At 38.2% G+C, this 17,873-nt stretch overlaps 1 protein-coding gene across 7 annotated transcripts in view; it reads right to left on the bottom strand.

Moving 5' to 3' along the window:
• Positions 1–17,873, bottom strand: part of LOC143216891 (uncharacterized) — a 138,002-nt gene that overhangs the window by 78,477 nt on the left and 41,652 nt on the right. For all 7 annotated transcript variants that reach the window (XM_076440456.1, XM_076440451.1, XM_076440452.1 and 4 more), the window contains one exon: positions 3,439–3,563. In XM_076440456.1, the coding sequence (XP_076296571.1) occupies positions 3,439–3,563 (125 nt within the window). The remainder of the gene's footprint in view (positions 1–3,438; positions 3,564–17,873) is intronic.

Genomic DNA, 17,873 nt, shown 5'->3' with positions numbered 1-17,873 from the left:
GGTAACGAACGCCACGTCCAGGAATTAGGTGATTGATCGACGCGATCATCTAAGGAACAAGCACGGTTCAACAACCCCCACGAGGTTCTCAGTATCGTGTGCAAAACGATGCTCTTAAGCTGAAAAATATTCCCTGAAAATTTAAAGTGTCGCCAGACCCTCGTTTATGGACATTTGTATGAACACCCGTAACTTTGTCATTTTTTTACTCGGTTGTTTATTAAGATACAGGGATGAAAAAAAATATGAAAATACTCGAATCGATGTCCTGCGTTTTATATATTTTTTTCACGACTGTGGGCAAATTATTGAGGGTGGAAAAAATGTATTTCTATAATTTACGACTTCGATCCAAAATTGAAATTTCACGAGAGACCTCGCCCCAAATATTAAGGGTAAGAAAAATTCGAAAACAATGTTACGACTCCCAAAATACAATGTGAATAAAAAATTGAAAATTCCTAGAGACCTTCCCAAAGATTTCAGCTTGTAGACTGTGTATGTAAATAGAATAAAATATAAATTTTTACTGTTTCACTTGAGTGTTCAATAAATTCGAGAAATACTAGCTTGTGTAATTTTCAGTAGACCTCGCTCGAGATTTGAAGACTCGGCAGAAGAGAATCGAGTCTTTAAAAAAACAAATTCCCACTGTTCCACCAGTGTATCCCGAAGGATCTGGTAAAAGTGGGAGCGTCGCGCGAGCGTTCATCCATTTTTCCGGGTGATTCCTATCTCTCCATCTTCGGTTCCCCGGGTGTTTGTAATCTAAACATTCCACTCGGCTTCGTCTTTCCCGCAGCAATTCGCTCATAATCCCATCTTTCCAGAGGCAGGGAGAGTTCGGTTCCCTTCGGTCCTCTTCATTTCTTCCGGATTCTGCGCCTCGCCTTGCCTCGTCGTTTCACTCAGAAAATGAAAATCCTCGCGGAACGCGTGCACGTTCCACGGAGAAATCCCGGCGAATCTCTCCTCGCCAGCCTCGAAGAATCCGGCGAAGCATATTGCGGATAGAGAGTATCGATCGGCGAGCCGAGCCGAGGCGAGAGAGCTCGCAGCCGCTCGCCCCTGGCTGGCTCTCACTCTCTCTCTCTCTCTCTTCATCCTTCCTACAATTCCTGCTCTTCTTCAACCAGGTCCTTCGAACCTGAACTACCTTCGAACCCTTCGACGAGGACCCGTGTCCTTTGCTACGCGAAGAAGATTGCCAGAGCTTCCATCCACAGAGTTTCAGAAATGTTTTTGAAATTTTTTTATACACCGACAACCCCCTTTCTTCAAAATCTAAAATATTTGCCAGGCATCTTTACCAAAATATTTGTCAAATAGAATAATATTTGTGAAACCCAAGAACGTATTAGATTGTTATTTTCATCTCTATTATATAAAAATGCAGTGCTGACTCACTCACTCACCGACTAACGCCCAGGCTAAACCCTTGTACCCAGAAAGCTGAAATTTTGCACAGAGGTTTCCTTTATGATCTACACAAGGGATAAGAAAGGATATTTAGAAATTCAACCTCCATGGGGGTGAAAAGGGGTTGTAACGTTTGTATGAGGAATATTTTGTTCGTGGTCGGATTTACTTCATACACGTGGTCTTAATGCTCTTTAGTAGAATTAATCAAACACCTGTTTCGGCATTTTAAAAAATTGATCCCCTAAGGGGTGAAAAGGGGGTTTGAAATCTAAGATGGCGGCATAACATAAAATTAAAACTCTATAGGGGTGAATGGGGGGTTAAAAGGTTTTATGGAGAAACAATATCAATTTCCGAGGGCATTAAACGGTTTTCTATGCGAGCGAAGCCGCGGGCAAAAGCTCTAGTGCAAAATAAAAATTGTCTGCATTAATTGAAAATATTACAGCACCATTTAAAACATCTAAACTGTCAGGTCTAAACTACCAGGTCGAAAAAGATTTCCAGAGCTTCCACCCACAGTGGAAACACGTTTTTGAAAAATGTTTTCGAGATCTTTATATACATCGATAACCCATCCTTCGAAATCCAATATATTTGCGTTATGTGTACCGAAATATTTGTCAAATATACAATAATATTTACGAAAATTCAGAAATCCAAAACCGAATGACTTGTTAAACGGACTTCCACGCAAAATAAAAATTGTCAATTCAACTGCGAGACACAGAAAATACTGCAACAGTTTTTAAACCGTCTGAACTGTCTCTTAGGGTCTCCACCATTTTCAAACGACTTCCAACAAACATTTTTTAACGTACATTTAGCCCTGAAGATGATCGTTGTTCCCACAGAAAGAATCGAAGTATCGAGCAATTTTTAAAAATACTATAAATAAAAGGAGGCTAGAAGGAGGGCTCGAAAAAATGTGGAGTAAAAACATTTTTTAATGTACATTTAGCACTGGAGATGAGTGTTGTTCCACAGAAAGAATCGAAGTGTCGGGCAATTTTTAAAAATATTATAAATAAAAGGAGGCTGGAAGGAGGGCTTGAAAGAACGTGGAGTAAAAACAAACAAAATTTACAGCTGTAAGAAATTAACAAAAGGTAGAACTCTGGAATTGTGACAAGAACGTTGTGAAAAACCGTTTGAATTCTGACGTTTAAATTCGCGCATATTTCTGGGACACCCGTTGCATGGGACACGCGTCTCCCATCTCAAAGGTCCCGTAAACGTTCCACAAGTTCGGAAGCTTCCCGCGAGGCGCAGCTCCGGCGGCGATGGAAGATAAACGAGGAGAGCATTAATTGATGATTAACCGAGCGAATCGCTAATTAGTAGCCTCGGTAATTAGCCGGGCCCGGGATTCGTCGATTCCTCTCTCGTATATTTCTGTGTACTCGGCGCTTTCGGGCTAGCTTTTCAATTTTTATGCGTCTCCGTGAACAGAAGCGCTATTGTCGACGAAACTTTGTGGCCTATCCCCCCCTTTTTTAAATAACAATGGAAACAAGGGAGGAAATTAACGGAAGACAAACACGCGAGTTGCGCGAGAGCTTTTTTCGATTTCGACGGAAGCTTTCAGGTTTTTTTTTCTCGTTTGTACCTTTTCTGAACACGAAAGCGCTCATGAATTTATTCAATTAACATTTGCAACGTTATTATATTACTTTTGCGAACCATATTTTCCCCAAGCGACGTAATTATTTGTCTAAATATTCATTTTTAAATGGAGCTTGTTGAAATATTGCGCTTGGATGTTTATGTACCACGAGAAGCAAATTGAATGACAATTAAAACGCAATTAGAATAAATTGCGGAATGCAGGAAACGATCCGCTGGCCTTGTACAGTCTTCGTCTGGTATTTATTTATTTATGTATTTACAAAATTGAGGAGAATCATCGACCAAACGATGCGATTTAGATCGCGGGTGGTAAACGACTATGCCGTGTCATTTCTCGCCGATCATTGTAGGCCAACCGAGCAGCCGAAAGTTGAACAATGAACTTACCTCGATACTGAAATAACCCCTGTCTACGTAATCGCCGAGGAAGAGATACTTCGTCGAGGAGGGTGGTCCGCCCACCTCGAATAACTTCATCAGGTCGTAGAATTGGCCATGGATGTCCCCGCATACTGAAACACCAAGGAAAATCGAATCTGTTAATGTTGCACTATTTTTTTTAACGAAATTACAAGAATTTAAATATGATTAACAATTTCCTAAAAATTGCAAATTCGGTGTTCTCGTTTCCCCACTTATCAGAAAGTGGAAAAGTTTTTTATGCTCAAATTAAGTATAGTCAGTTAAAGTAGAAGCTTCAAGCTTTGAAATAAGCCTAAGTTTATCGACCTGCGATTTTTTTCCACGGAATTATAGCAGCCCAAACATCGTCAAACATTTTTAAAAAATTGCAAATTTAATGTCTCCACCTTCCCACCTGTCGGAAAGTGGAAAAAATTTTTATGCAGAAATTAGGTATAGTGGGTGAAAGTAGAAGCTTCAAGCTTTGAAATAAGCCTAAGTTTATCGACCTATGATTTTTTTCCACGAAATTATAGCAGCCCAAACATCGTCAAACATTTTTAAAAAATTGCAAATTTAATGTCTCCACTCTCCCACCTGTCGGAAAGTGGAAAAAATTTTTATGCAGAAATTAGGTATCGTCGGTGAAAGTAGACACTTCAAGCTTTGAAATAAGCTTAAATTTACCGACCTACGATTTTTTTCCACGAAATTATAGCAGCCCAAACATCGTCAAACATTTTTTAAAAATTGCAAAGTTAGTGCCTCCACTTCCCCGCCTGTTAGACGATAGAAGAATTTTTCATGGGAAAATTAGTGATGGTATGTGAAAGTAGAAGGTTCGAGCTATAAAATAAGCCTAAGTTTATGTTCGTACGATCTTTTTTCACGAAATTACAACAGTTCAAATTAAAACAGTTCATCGTCAGACATTTTCTAAAAATTGCCAACTTAATGTATCTATTTCCCTCTCTCCTCGTTAGATAAAAATTTGGTAAGATTAAGGATAATTTACACAGATAAAGTACCTCGCAGATAAATATAATCCAATGGCGACAGAAGCAGAAGAACACTATACACAAGACACACGCGGCACGAAGGTCGACGGAGGACTATGTCGATGCAACTTCTACCTGAATCGGAGAACCGTTTAGGCTAATCGTGATTGGCGGAAAACTGTACCAGGTATTTCCACGCGTGTCCCTCATTGTGAATAATTTCGCAGTGGCAAATACACTCGCGTGGTGGGGAGAGATGCCTCATTGTTCGACGAGGGTCGACCCCATAAGCTCCGTTAAATTCACGGTAAACAAATTGGATTGTTTTCGACCCGATTAACGCGCGGGACCGATCAAGTGTGCTGTTTACAAGGGAGAACTTTCCAGTGCGAATTTCTTGGACGTACGTCACAGATTTTGATTGATTTTTTCATTCGACGCACCTTTGTGCAATTTTGCATAGCGAACGATTTTTTAAAAATAACTACAAAATGTCTTGCGAAAAATACTTTGCGTACAAATATTAATGCGAATGGAAATTTGATTGATTTACAAGCTGGATAGACTATAATTACAAATTATCATTAATTTCAGTTTCTTATTATTTATAGTAGACCTTTACGCACTTATGAAAATTTTGAAAAAATGCTACGATATAAAATACGACAGGATTTAGCATGATTTTCATTTATTCCAGCTCTGGAAAGGCAACCATAGTAAATTCTCATTTACTGTCCTGGGTCGCCTGTGCGATCACTGTCCAGTGCCTACCCACTCCACTGCCGAATATTTCTAACCCTTCGACGGCGGTGCCCGGGTCGATCCAGACCCGAAGTATCAAAATCGTCGATTAATTACTGAATTTCGTATTTGAATGGATAAAATGTTACATCAGGGATATCGGCGTGACCAATGGATCTACAATTTTAGTTTATTATTATTTATATATAGTATCATAAATTATTATTTATTACTAAAGCATTACAATTCTAAAGATCAAATTTCATTTTGTCGACTCAGAGCTTCCCAAGTAAAATTGCAGGTCGACCAGTTTCGCTGTCATTGCTTTCTACTTTCCAACGAATATTTCTAACCCTTCGGCGGCGGTGCCCGGGTCGATCCAGACCCGAAGTATCAAAATTGTCGATTAATTACTGAATTTCGTATTTGAATGGATAAAATGTTACATCAGGGATATCGGTGTGACCAATGGATCTACGATCTGCATGAAAAGTAGATCGCCATGGGGGCTCAAGGTCGATCTCGGGAAATTAGCTGAGCGCGATTAATAGGCAAGCGAGCGAGCGAGCGAGCGAGCGAGCGAGCGAGCATCGTCATCGGCCCTCGAGGCTCTGTAAACTTGTTTGCGAACGTTTCCAAGTGAAATTACGCTTTCGTGTCGTCTGGAGCGGCGAGGTATAGGTGCACGAAGGTAGCCGGGAAGCTCTTGCTGCGAAAACTTTCGGTCGTCGAGCGTTATTCGGGGAAACTTAGGAAAATGTTCCTAAGCCCTCTCCGGTTCCTCAAAACTTGCGCAAACGTTCTTGTACGGAGCCCTGTACACAATGTGTCAAACAACGAACCATCGCACAGTATCCGAGACTAGATTCCTCGAGCATTTATCGGACTATTGTTTTCTAGGACGCGCGGAGTTTAAATAACGGTGTCCATATCGTCTCCCATCGGGCGAACGCTCGCATAATTCAGCAACAAGTGGCGATCTTCTGGTGGATTTCAGAAAATAATATTTTAGCGTTATTTATGGACTCGTGGACATGATATAGCAGATTGTTGAATTCGTCTTACCCCACCAGATAGAATACTATATCACGAAATCCAAAATGCATCTTAATATTTAAAAAATCAAAATGATCTTCATTTTCTGTCCGAAAAAATTTCTTTTCGAAATTTTATATACAGATGTTTGTAGATGTTCAAATACTGTACAACTTTTGTGGGAAACATTTTTTTCTCGGATTGTCGGAAACCCTTGAAAAATCGTGATAAAGCAGACAAGCTTCACCGTACGGTCTGACCACACGCGGACCTATACTACTGCGGCGCCTAGTGGGACTCGGGAATTTTTCGTGCGGGGCCCGATAGACACAGCCCTGGGAAACTTTGTGGAAATATTTGGGCACCTTTGGCCCGCGTCCATGATTTTTCCTATCCCGCTATCGTCGAAATTGTGATAGTTATTCCCCGAAGAAGGAGACGTGAATAACCAGTGAATGACCACTGAATAATATTTAATAACAATTATAATTTTGATGATACCGATGTGAAAAAATTTGAAAATACAATTTGGACCTGTGAGAAAGTGTGTGTAAAGTTTCGTGGAGATACGTTTCCCGGTTCGGTAAGGAAAAATTGTAGCTTGCTAGTTCCAGTGTGAAATATCTTTAAATAAAAAGATATCGATGAAGCAGCGCAGTTTCAATGTCCACCGGCGCTTGTCCCTGAAAGCGTGGAGCATGATCGAGAAGAAAACAGCCGCGTAAATATTCCACGGGAAGGTTCAGGGCCGAGCGTTATCGGAAAATGATTCTACCGCGGCGGCCCTTTCCTCGATAAATTTTATTTTAGCTAATGCCAGTATTAACCTGAACATGGATCGATAGCGCGTCTCGTGGCAGCGGCTTTCCGGTTGATCAGCTTCTCCTTGCGGGAACATTGATAGATCGTCCCTTTTCTGCCCCCGGACTCCAGAGAATTTCAAAACGCGATCAAATCGAGTAACCGTCGCCACAGGCTTTTTCGAAAATCGAACCAGCAAACCCCATTTCAACGAACTACATTTCCGACCGCTATCCAATTCTCCCAGAGCTTTTCCTTTGCTGGACGCTTAAATTAGTTTTGTTAATTAAACCGCTCTCGGAACTAACACACTCCGTTTAACGAGCGGGTTACTTCAAAACACACCTATTCTGCGGCTTGTAATAATTTTTAATGGGCGCTTTAATTATCTCGCTTTAATAAATGAAAAAATAAAAATTACTATGAGCAAACTACCAAATTAATCTCAAGGCGAGAGGTCAACAGTTTTTTTTTCGTTGCGACCAGTGTTGGGCAAAAAATTAATCAACGATTGACGACTAAATTTCTACTTCAATCGTTAATCGCAACTAACAATTGATCTCCTAGTTTGGTCGTTAATTGCGGTTAACGATTAAATTTCTACTTTAGTCGTTAATTGCGATTAACGATTATTAATCGTCAATCGGATAATTGTTTAATGATTATTGCTGAAATTTCGAGATGAAATACGTAATCGGTACTGTATGAATACTGAAAAAAATGTAAACTGTGTTTAGGTGTATTGTCATTTGGTCCATAATACAAATTCTGTTTACGTGCTTTTATGTTTGTTTTCGACGATTCCTTTTTTTAATCAACGATCGACGATTAAATTAATCAATTGAATCAATCGCCGATTTATTCGACGATTTCTTCATTTAATCAACGATTGACGATTAACTTCATCAATCGATTGAATCAATCGCCGATTTATTCGACGATTTCTTCATTTAATCAACGATTGACGATTAACTCTTCATCAATCGATTGAATCAATCGCCGATTTATTCGCCGATTTATTCGACGATTTCTTCATTTAATCAACGATTGACGATTAACTCTTCATCAATCGATTGAATCAATCGCCGATTTATTCGACGATTTCTTCATTTAATCAACGATTGACGATTAACTCTTCATCAATCGATTGAATCAATCGCCGATTTATTCGACGATTTCTTCATTTAATCAACGATTGACGATTAACTTCATCAATCGATTGAATCAATCGCCGATTTATTCGACGATTTCTTCATTTAATCAACGATTGACGATTAACTCTTCATCAATCGATTGAATCAATCGCCGATTTATTCGACGATTTCTTCATGTAATCAACGATTGACGATTAACTTCATCAATCGATTGAATCAATCGCCGATTTATTCGACGATTTCTTCATTTAATCAACGATTGACGATTAACTCTTCATCAATCGATTGAATCAATCGCCGATTTATTCGACGATTTCTTGTTTTAATCGTATACATTAATCAATCAATCACGATTAAAATTTTAATCGATTAATGCCCAACACTGCTTGCGACTTGTTCCACTCCTCAAAAGGATAAAAATTTTTGAACATATTGGCGAAAAAATTGAAATTCTCGCAAGCCTGCCATTTCTAGACAAATTCGAAACCGACAAAATGATGACTCAAACCCCCCCTAATTTCACATGGACCGTAACATATTTAATTTAGAACAAAATCGACGATGGTGCCTGCAAAACGTGATCGATTTGGCATTTATCTCAGAAAAAAATTCCAAAAAATTACGTGGACTCGAGCAGCAGTTCTGGTTAACGTGGAAATTCCGTCGACGATATTGATCGGGAGAGCAGGTTGCTGCCAGGGGCAGTACTGTCAACAGCTCAGCTGGAAAGTGTTTCGATTAATTCGTCGTTAACGTGTTCGCTGTTACGCTGTGATAGGTCGAGCCTTATAGCTTCGCGCGACTATTATTGTTTCGAAACTAATTCAACATCTGGCGGATTTCCCTCGTCAGCCGCAAACACGATCGCTGACAGTCGACCGACCGGGAATATCAAATAAAGAGAATGGGGAATAAAGATGCGGTGGAAAACGAGAGATACGGTGTTCGACGCGCGGGCGCGAGAGTGATCGAAATTCTCGAATCGAAATTAGGCGAAATTAGGGGACCGTAACAGTAGTGTTGTCTCCGCAACAGCCCGAGATGAGATTACAGGCTGACTAATTGCAGAGGGGCTTGCGGCGTCCACTGCATATTTCAAACGATCCACTATTCCGAAATACAGGCACCGGGTCTTGTGTTCCGTATCGCGTTAATTATGCGTGCTGCCGATCCCAACGGCGAATCACAGGCAAAGAGAGCCAACTATGTCAGCCAAGAACCTAGTAATTACGCGTGCACGCACGCAGCTCGGCTGCCATAAGCTCGAGCTTGCCCTGCGCTCGCGTTTTGTCGAGCTGACGCTGTTTTCCTGCGGAAGAACTACTTTTGGGACGTGGCTAAATTCATTTGTTCGCGTACGCGTATCACACTATATTTCAATATTGCCATTAATTAATTCTGTTACGTGAAACCTGGTGCGTACACTGGTACGTTTCCACCATCGAGAAGAAAATTTGGTAGCTTCTGTTGCAGAAGAGACGTATTCATCTCCTACTGTTTTATTCGGCTGTATAATTTCAATATTGCCATTAATCAATTCGAGTAATTTTATATTTAGTCTTTTATAATTAGACTGCGGATCTTTATGCAAAATAATAGTGTGTCGCGTTGATTGTGGGCAGCAGGAATAACATGAAAATTGATTTCATCGCATAACGAGTTTGTTATATTAAAAGTAACAATACAACACTTTTGAATTTTTTAAATGTTTTGCTGTTTTATATTTTACCCAACCAGTTTCTTTATAAATGCATAAAGATCCGCAGTCTACTGATAACAGTTATCAATGAGGGAAGTTCATTTCGATTGCTTATAACAGTTTTATTGATGGAGGCAATTTGTAATAGTTATTATTAAAAGTACAACTTTCGAATGGTAGACAGTCAATTATTTCATAAATTTTTTATTTGTAAAATTAATCGCTACAATCAAAATTTAATGTGACAAACAAACGATTTTGTATTGTTCTTATGGTCTGTTGACTTGTCTTGTTGCACGAAACCGCAATGAATTTCACAGGCTTGCTCCATCCGAAAAATAGTAGACAACTCAATAAAGAAGCAACGAAAATGAATTTTCTCATCAATGATTATCGTGAACAAGTGAAAATAAATTCGATCACATCGATAACTTATAAGCGATAGAAATACATTTCTCTTTCTAACTGCTTCGAGCAAGCGAAACAGTTTTCCTACATCGATAACAGTTATCGAGGAGGATTCAATTTTTTGGACACTAATAATTGTTACTTTTAACCAAAAAGTATAAAAATCGATATTTTTAAATCATTCTGTTCGTCGAATTTTTCTCTTTATGTTTTGTGTACATTATATAACTTTTTATTAATGATTTTCATCGTAGAAAATTTTATAATAATTGTTATTTTTGGTCCCTGTTTAAAACTCCTCTCCCCACTCCTGGGTCTTTATCCAATTGCAGAAGTATTTCCCACCGGGTTCCTCATTTTTCCCGACTCCCAATTAATTTCCTGTCCAAGATAATTAAGGGCCACGGTGATTAAAGCCTGGACTAGGCAAAGGAGATCGTCTCGAGCCTGTACCGGTCCAGCGAATTCCGGAATTCCGTTCAGGAGCATCGGCAATCGACACGCGATTATGACGGTTTGCGGCTCCGATGATTACCGGCTTTGCGTTTCCCAAATCGAACCAGCTCCTCTCCGTTTCCGGTGCGCACACATGCAAACGTTAACTGGCACTTACTTAGTGAGGATGCAACGCGCGATGCTGTATCGACCACCACTTCCGCTTAACCGGCTTTGTACGTCGCGGAATCGGACGAATTTTTGCAATGGCAAAAATGGGCAAAAATGGGCAACAATGGGTTTCACTTGCCCGAGAATCGCGAGAGCGCCTTACAAGTAATTGATATCGTTTCTCGATAGACGAGTCTCGATTAACGTTACCTACCGAGCGTTTACAGCCAATATTTTAAATTATGAAAATGACATTTTACAGATTTTACACTAATTTTATTTTGATGCGAGATCTATATATTGTTGATGTGTTTTTAATTATGAGAATGACAAGATCACGTTTATGTAGATTTTGCAAAATTTTTATAACGATTTATATGACATTTTTATGCATATTTATATGAAATGAAATTTTGTTTAAGAGTCACCGGTATATTTTAAATTATGAAAATGACATTATGTGGATTTTGCACAATTTTTATTTTGATATCAGATTTGTATATCATGACGTATTTTTAAGGACCACTCTATTGTGTTTTGAATTATGAGAATGACAAGATCACGTTTATGTAGATTTTGCAAAATTTTTATAACGATTTATATGACATTTTTATGCATATTTATATGAAATGAAATTTTGTTTAAGAGTCACCGGTATATTTTAAATTATGAAAATGACATTATGTGGATTTTGCACAATTTTTATTTTGATATCAGATTTGTATATCATGACGTTTTTTTAAGGACCACTGATGTGTTTTGAATTATGAGAATGACAAGATTACGTTTATGTAGATTTTGCACAATTTTTATAACGTTTTATATAATATTTCTATATGATATTTCTATGACATGAAATTGTTATTGAGAGCCATTCATATGTTTTAAATTATGACAATGACAGGATTAAATTTACATAAATTTTGCACCATTATTTTCATGTCGTACATATTGTGAAATTTTTATTAAGAGAGCCATTGATATGTTTTGAATTACGAAAATGACCAGGTAAAATTTATATGAACTGTGCAGAATTTTTATTATGCGTGGTCAGGCTAATTTATAGAATCATTAATCATGATAATGAGTTGCAAAATTTGAAACCGATCTCGTGACCAGCAGTTTAGTGTTAATCGCCTAGAATGCAATTTCGAATTCCGTTGTCGCGATTTTATCATTCCACCACCTTTCCCGACAGAATCGCGCAACGAATAAATATATTTAATTAAACGCAGCGGAAATATGTAACGCGCTAATTAAACGGGGTATTAAACCCGAAGCTCACAAAGGCCACGCGCTACGACGACGCTGGCACGATAAATCGACGATAAAAGACTCTCACTCGACGACAAACAATTTTATATGATAGATTCGGTGCGATATTCATTATCTCGCATTACCTGCTATACATCGATCATACTCCTGCCGGTATTTCCCAATCAAAGAACTCGTTTACCGCGATTTCACTGTACCAGCAATTCCAATTACATCGCGTCTGTGTTCGAAAAATAATTTTTTATTTTCTCATTTAGACAAAAATTGTATTTTACCCAACACATCTGCTGACGATTAGCTCACAACTTTCAACAGCTGATGTTCTAAAAATTTTCTAGTAGAAATTAATCATTCGGCTGGTTATTAAGTATAAAATGAAGCTTAGAAAAGATTCTTGGACGACGTCTTCGTCAAAAGTGTAAATTAAGAAAAATTGCAATTTTCACCACGTTTGATCGTTTATAATTCGTAAACCAATTAACCAATTTCAATGAAATTTTCAGAACGTATATAATGTATACGAGTTTACAAAACACATCAAATTGCATTTTTTCAACCTGATTATTAGACGTCATTTACTAAACTAATCCTTCGAGCATTACAGAGAAATTGAACTCGTTTGGTCCATTCATAAACAAGTTATTCTGATTTAACCGCATCCCCTACAATATCATGTCTGACTCATGATGAAGATTCTGAACAGAGTCTAAATAATTATGTATGCTACTAATTTCCTTTAAACAACTTAAAAAATCGAATTCTACTTTGGTTTTGCTATAATACAGCTATTGAAGGAAATTATACGAACTATATTAAAGTTCTGATCACTAAAACCGTAAAATAAATCGTAGGGCAAGGGGTTGAAGTGCGCGATCTTCATGCAAACTGAAAAATGTTTGCATTGACAGCAGGACACAGAGGAGCCGAATAAAAATTGTATTCGTCTTTTAGCACTAAACCTACCACTGCCGGTCAGATGATCGGTTTTATATTTTTCATTTCATAATTATTGAAATTATGAAGCTGCTTACGTGAATATTGATTCGATAAAATTCTGTATCCAAGCACATATTGTTGTAAAAATTGCAGAAAATCTAAATAAATAGAGCCTGGTCGTTTTTGCAAAGATTTAGTGTTAATCATCCTATCAAGCTGAAATTAATACACCGATGTCCTTAAATCTTCTTAATTCGTTCACTGCTTCAAATTGAACGCGTCAATTTTCGTCATAAATGCATAAAATCAACAATCCAGTGATCAATTGCGTGCGTAACTGTAGATTGGTCGAAATCGTGGAGAATTCCAATCGGATGGCCGGCCCGTCGTCGAAGGAATAGAATGCGGATCGCGGAGATTTATCAAGTGTGTCTCGAGGATGTTAATGTGTGGGAGTAGGTTCCCGGGGGTGCGAGAGTACGTCGAATTCTCGAATGAATCGATTTGACACGGTGCGGCGCGCGGGTACGGCGAGTTTCAGGGCGAGGGAGGTGCGCGCGAGCGTCGGCTATATAGGTCGTTCGTTAAACGAAGTGACTCGTTGCAAGGCTGCTCGTCTCGGCTGTGAAACGGTGCATAAAAATGCACTTACTTAGCTGCATAAATCGATCCGCCTCCCCGGTATGTTTACACCGCTACATAGCGGTATATAAACCCGCCCCGACCCGACCCGCCGCCCGGTCCCGTGCGCAGACACCACGATGCTAAGTAATGTCCCTCCAAGAAAAATACGACCCTGTACACACGCCGGCGGGCGTGAAAGATTTTCTGGAAGGAAACCAGCCAGCGCGTCATATTTTAAACGACCATTCTCTCTTCTCCTCTCTAAATGGAAAGAGAGTGAGAGAGGCGACAGGTATAGAAGATGCAGGAAGTCTTGCAGCTCTCATGCGGCTGCGTCTTGCGGAAATTGCGCATTTCGCAGCCCCAGCCCGCCGTATTTTCGATATTTTATTGTCCGCATTCTGACTCGTTAAACATAGTCAACCTGGAAACATTGTCTGCTCGCAGAACAGTATCCGACCAGAGCTTTATTTTTAATTTAATTAATAACCATATAGATTGTCCCTCTCTCCTTATGCAAATCAATTCTTACGCACCTGAACGTGCTTTGAGACCTCGAGCAGGTTTTCAAACACTTAAATGCAAATCCACATATGGATTAATAAATCCTAAAAATAGAATTATTGCAAACTCTCCAACACTCTATATAATAGTATTGATTATTTTAATGGGTCGTTACACACGTTCAAAAAAAAATTACGCAGGATTAACTTATAATATCAGTATCTTTATACCAACAGTTTTTTTTTATGCATGTCCTTTCTTAGTAATTTATGTTAAGTCTTTGTTCTATTGTAAAGATTTGTGTAAATGGACCTCGGTCCGTTCATAATAAATAATAATAATTATTATTATTTCTCTCCTACAGTCTTCCTCCTCTGCACTTTTCTGCGAATTTTCCCGTTTGCTGTGCAGCTTTTTTTATTCGGAATTTTCCTTCTGGCAATCGACAGAGGAAAACTGCTTTATTTTCCTAATTCTCTAAATCCCATCCCCCCCATTCGCAATGCACCTTTTCTTTTTCGATCCGGAATTTTTCTTGTGCCACTGGACTGTAGAAAACTGCTTACTTTTCCTATTTCCCAAATTTTCTCATCTGCAATCCACCTTTTCATTTTCGATACGGAATTTTCCTTCTGCCAATCGACTGTAGAAAAATTCTAGATTTTCCCGTTTCTTTCAAATTTTCCCATTTGTAATGCACCTTTTCTTTTTCCAACCAGAATTTTTCTTGTACCACTTGACTGTAGAAAACTGCTTTATTTTCTAAATTCTATAAATTTCCCCCCATTCGAAATGCACCTTTTCTTTTTCGATCCGGAATTTTTCTTGTACCAATCTCGACCGAAGAAAACTGCTTCTTTTCCCCCATTTCTCCGAATTTTCCTTGCACAAATCGACAGAGGAAAGCTATTTTGATTTTCTCATGATTTTTCCAAATTTTTCTAACTCCCTAACAAACCCCTTTCTTTCAAGTTTCACGCCATTTTTCATCATGCAAGCTTTATGTTCCGCTCGTGCAACTTTTCACGCGCGCTGAAATTTTCCCACCTCCAACAACACTCCGCAGAAGTTTCTTTCCACATATTTTTTTTTTCCTAATAAAGTCAGCTTTTTGCAAGCATATTTTCAATTTCATTCATAGCGTGCTCTTTTGTGTTCTCTGTTTTTATTCGTTCAAGATCCCAGGGGGTTGCTGCAACAACTCTCCCAGGAGATTACTACATTTTCCTCCATTTTCTGTAGGCGCAACCCTGTAAATTCCATTTTTACCTTTACCACTCTGTTCTCCTGCTTTTTTCTCTTCAATTTCCTCACAACACTTTTTACTCTCCTCGTTTTTGCACCGGGGAGAAAGCAGAATCGATGAACTCGCAACACATATTTACCGGGAAGCTTGTGCCACTTTTTCGAAGCGAATAAGAGTTCTGCGAAATCCATTAAGCCGAGTCCCAACGATTTTCTTATAATCTCGGGAGGATTAATTCAATTTCCGAGTAGATCCCGAGGAGAAAGACGCGAAGGAAAAAAGCAACACCTGTGGTAGTTAGTGATATGTACTGTGCGACACTATAATACTACATATAATACTAATGTGACACTATGTAAGAATATAAGAAAATATATCAAGGAATTCAGTGATCGATACTACAATAACTATTTTGACTTTATTTTAAAATCTTTCATTCCGCGAATGAAATGAATTATACATGGAGTAAACACGCAAAATGTGATGGAAATTCTTTTCGACAATATCTTTGGATTGTTTGTGGAAATCGACATTTTATTTATTTTCAGCATTTTTTAGTTTCTTCAGGCAGTTCCACTAATCTGACAAAAATGTGTTTCAAACGAAATTGAAACCACATTTAGAGATCTATAAATTGCAATATATAACATTATATAATTTATATATTAAATTATATAAATTGCAATATATTAAATATTGTTAACACAAAAATCACAAGATTCTATTCATTTAGATCCTGTGCAATTTTTATGGCAATATGTGCTTGGATCAGAGTAGTGCAGAATTGCAATTGAATTACTCCAGGAATTATAATTACAAATTAATCGAATTACATTTTGATTCAGTCATATTGCAATTTATAAATCAGATCTTCATTCAGTTCAATTACAATATAATTCGTAATTGCAAGTGTGTGGAAGTACAATTATAAAATACATTGTAATTAAATTACAATATAATTCGTAATTGCAGTTGGAGTACAATTACAAAATACTATGTAATTAAAATTACAATGCAATTGAATGAGCACAACTCTGGCTTGGATAAAGAAATTTATCGAATCAATTTCGATGTAAGCAACTTCATAATTGCAATAATTGTGAAATGAGAAATATAAAACCGGTTATTTGATCGGCAGTGGTAGATTTACTGTGAAAATCTTAATGAACTGTTTGATCGTCCGGTCCAGTGCGAGAGTCCGAGAGATCGATAGCGTCTGGGCGCCAACGAAGTCATCGCTCGTTTGCCTTTTTCTCATTTCTCTCCCTCTCCCTCTCTTCGGGAGCTATATTATCATTAGAGCGGTCGCGAGCGTGACTACAAATTGCACGGGTGAGCTCGTTAATCAGGCCGACGTGGGAATAATTAATACGAATGGCCGGCTTTAAACGACCGACGCCGACGCGCGGCTTAAACGAGGACGCCGAGAGTCGCGGGAAAGGAGATTCGCGATCGTATTCAGCGATTTATCGCGAATTGTTTACCGGTGTTTTTCACCGTTGCTCACCTACCTGCGGGAATTAACAAGCTGCCCTCGTTATTCGTTCGAACGACTCGTCCCGACCCGAGCTCTCTTACTCCGATTAAAAGCATGCGAACCTATTGCACGCCGTTCGATCCCGAACCGGTACAGTCAACTGGAAACATGCTTTTCCTGGCCAAAATTCTCAAGCTTCGTATCTTTTAATCAATTTTTCTTTACACCGATAAACATTCAAACTACACTTCCTCGGATCACTGAATATTCTACAGAGTCTTCCATTGAGAAATGCTATTTTAAATTGTAAAAGAAACACTATTATTTTTACAATTAATAATTGTTTGACAATTTTAAAATCTTTCACAATTTTACTAATCATGTGTCTGAGAGTGACAACTCGAATCTCTGAATATTCTACAGAGTCTTCCATTGAGAAATCGTATTTTAAATTGTAAAAGAAACACTGTGTTTTTACAATTAGTAATTGTTCGACAATTTTAGAATTTTTCACAATTTTACTAATCATTTCTCGAAGAGTGACAACTCGAATCTCTGAATATTCTACAGAGAATTCCATTGATAAATGGTATTTTAACTTATAAAAGAAACACTGTGTTTTTACAATTAGTAATTGTTTGACCATTTTAGAATCCTTCACAATTTTACTAATCATGTGTCGAAGAATGACAACTCGAATCTCTGAATATTCTGCAGGGTCTTCCATTGATAAATGGTATTTTAAATTGTAAAAGAAACACTATTATTTTTACAATTAATAATTGTTTGACAATTTTAGAATCGTTCACAATTTTACTAATCATGTGTCGAAGAATGACAACTCGAATCTCTGAATATTCTGCAGGGTCTTCCATTGATAAATGGTATTTTAAATTATAAATTTAGAAACACTGTG

This window comes from Lasioglossum baleicum, chromosome 16, assembly GCF_051020765.1.
Source record: "Lasioglossum baleicum chromosome 16, iyLasBale1, whole genome shotgun sequence".
In the NCBI taxonomy this organism is placed as follows: Eukaryota; Metazoa; Arthropoda; class Insecta; order Hymenoptera; family Halictidae; genus Lasioglossum; species Lasioglossum baleicum.
Note: the sequence above shows the minus strand (reverse complement) of the source record. Positions and strands in the feature narration are given on the sequence as shown.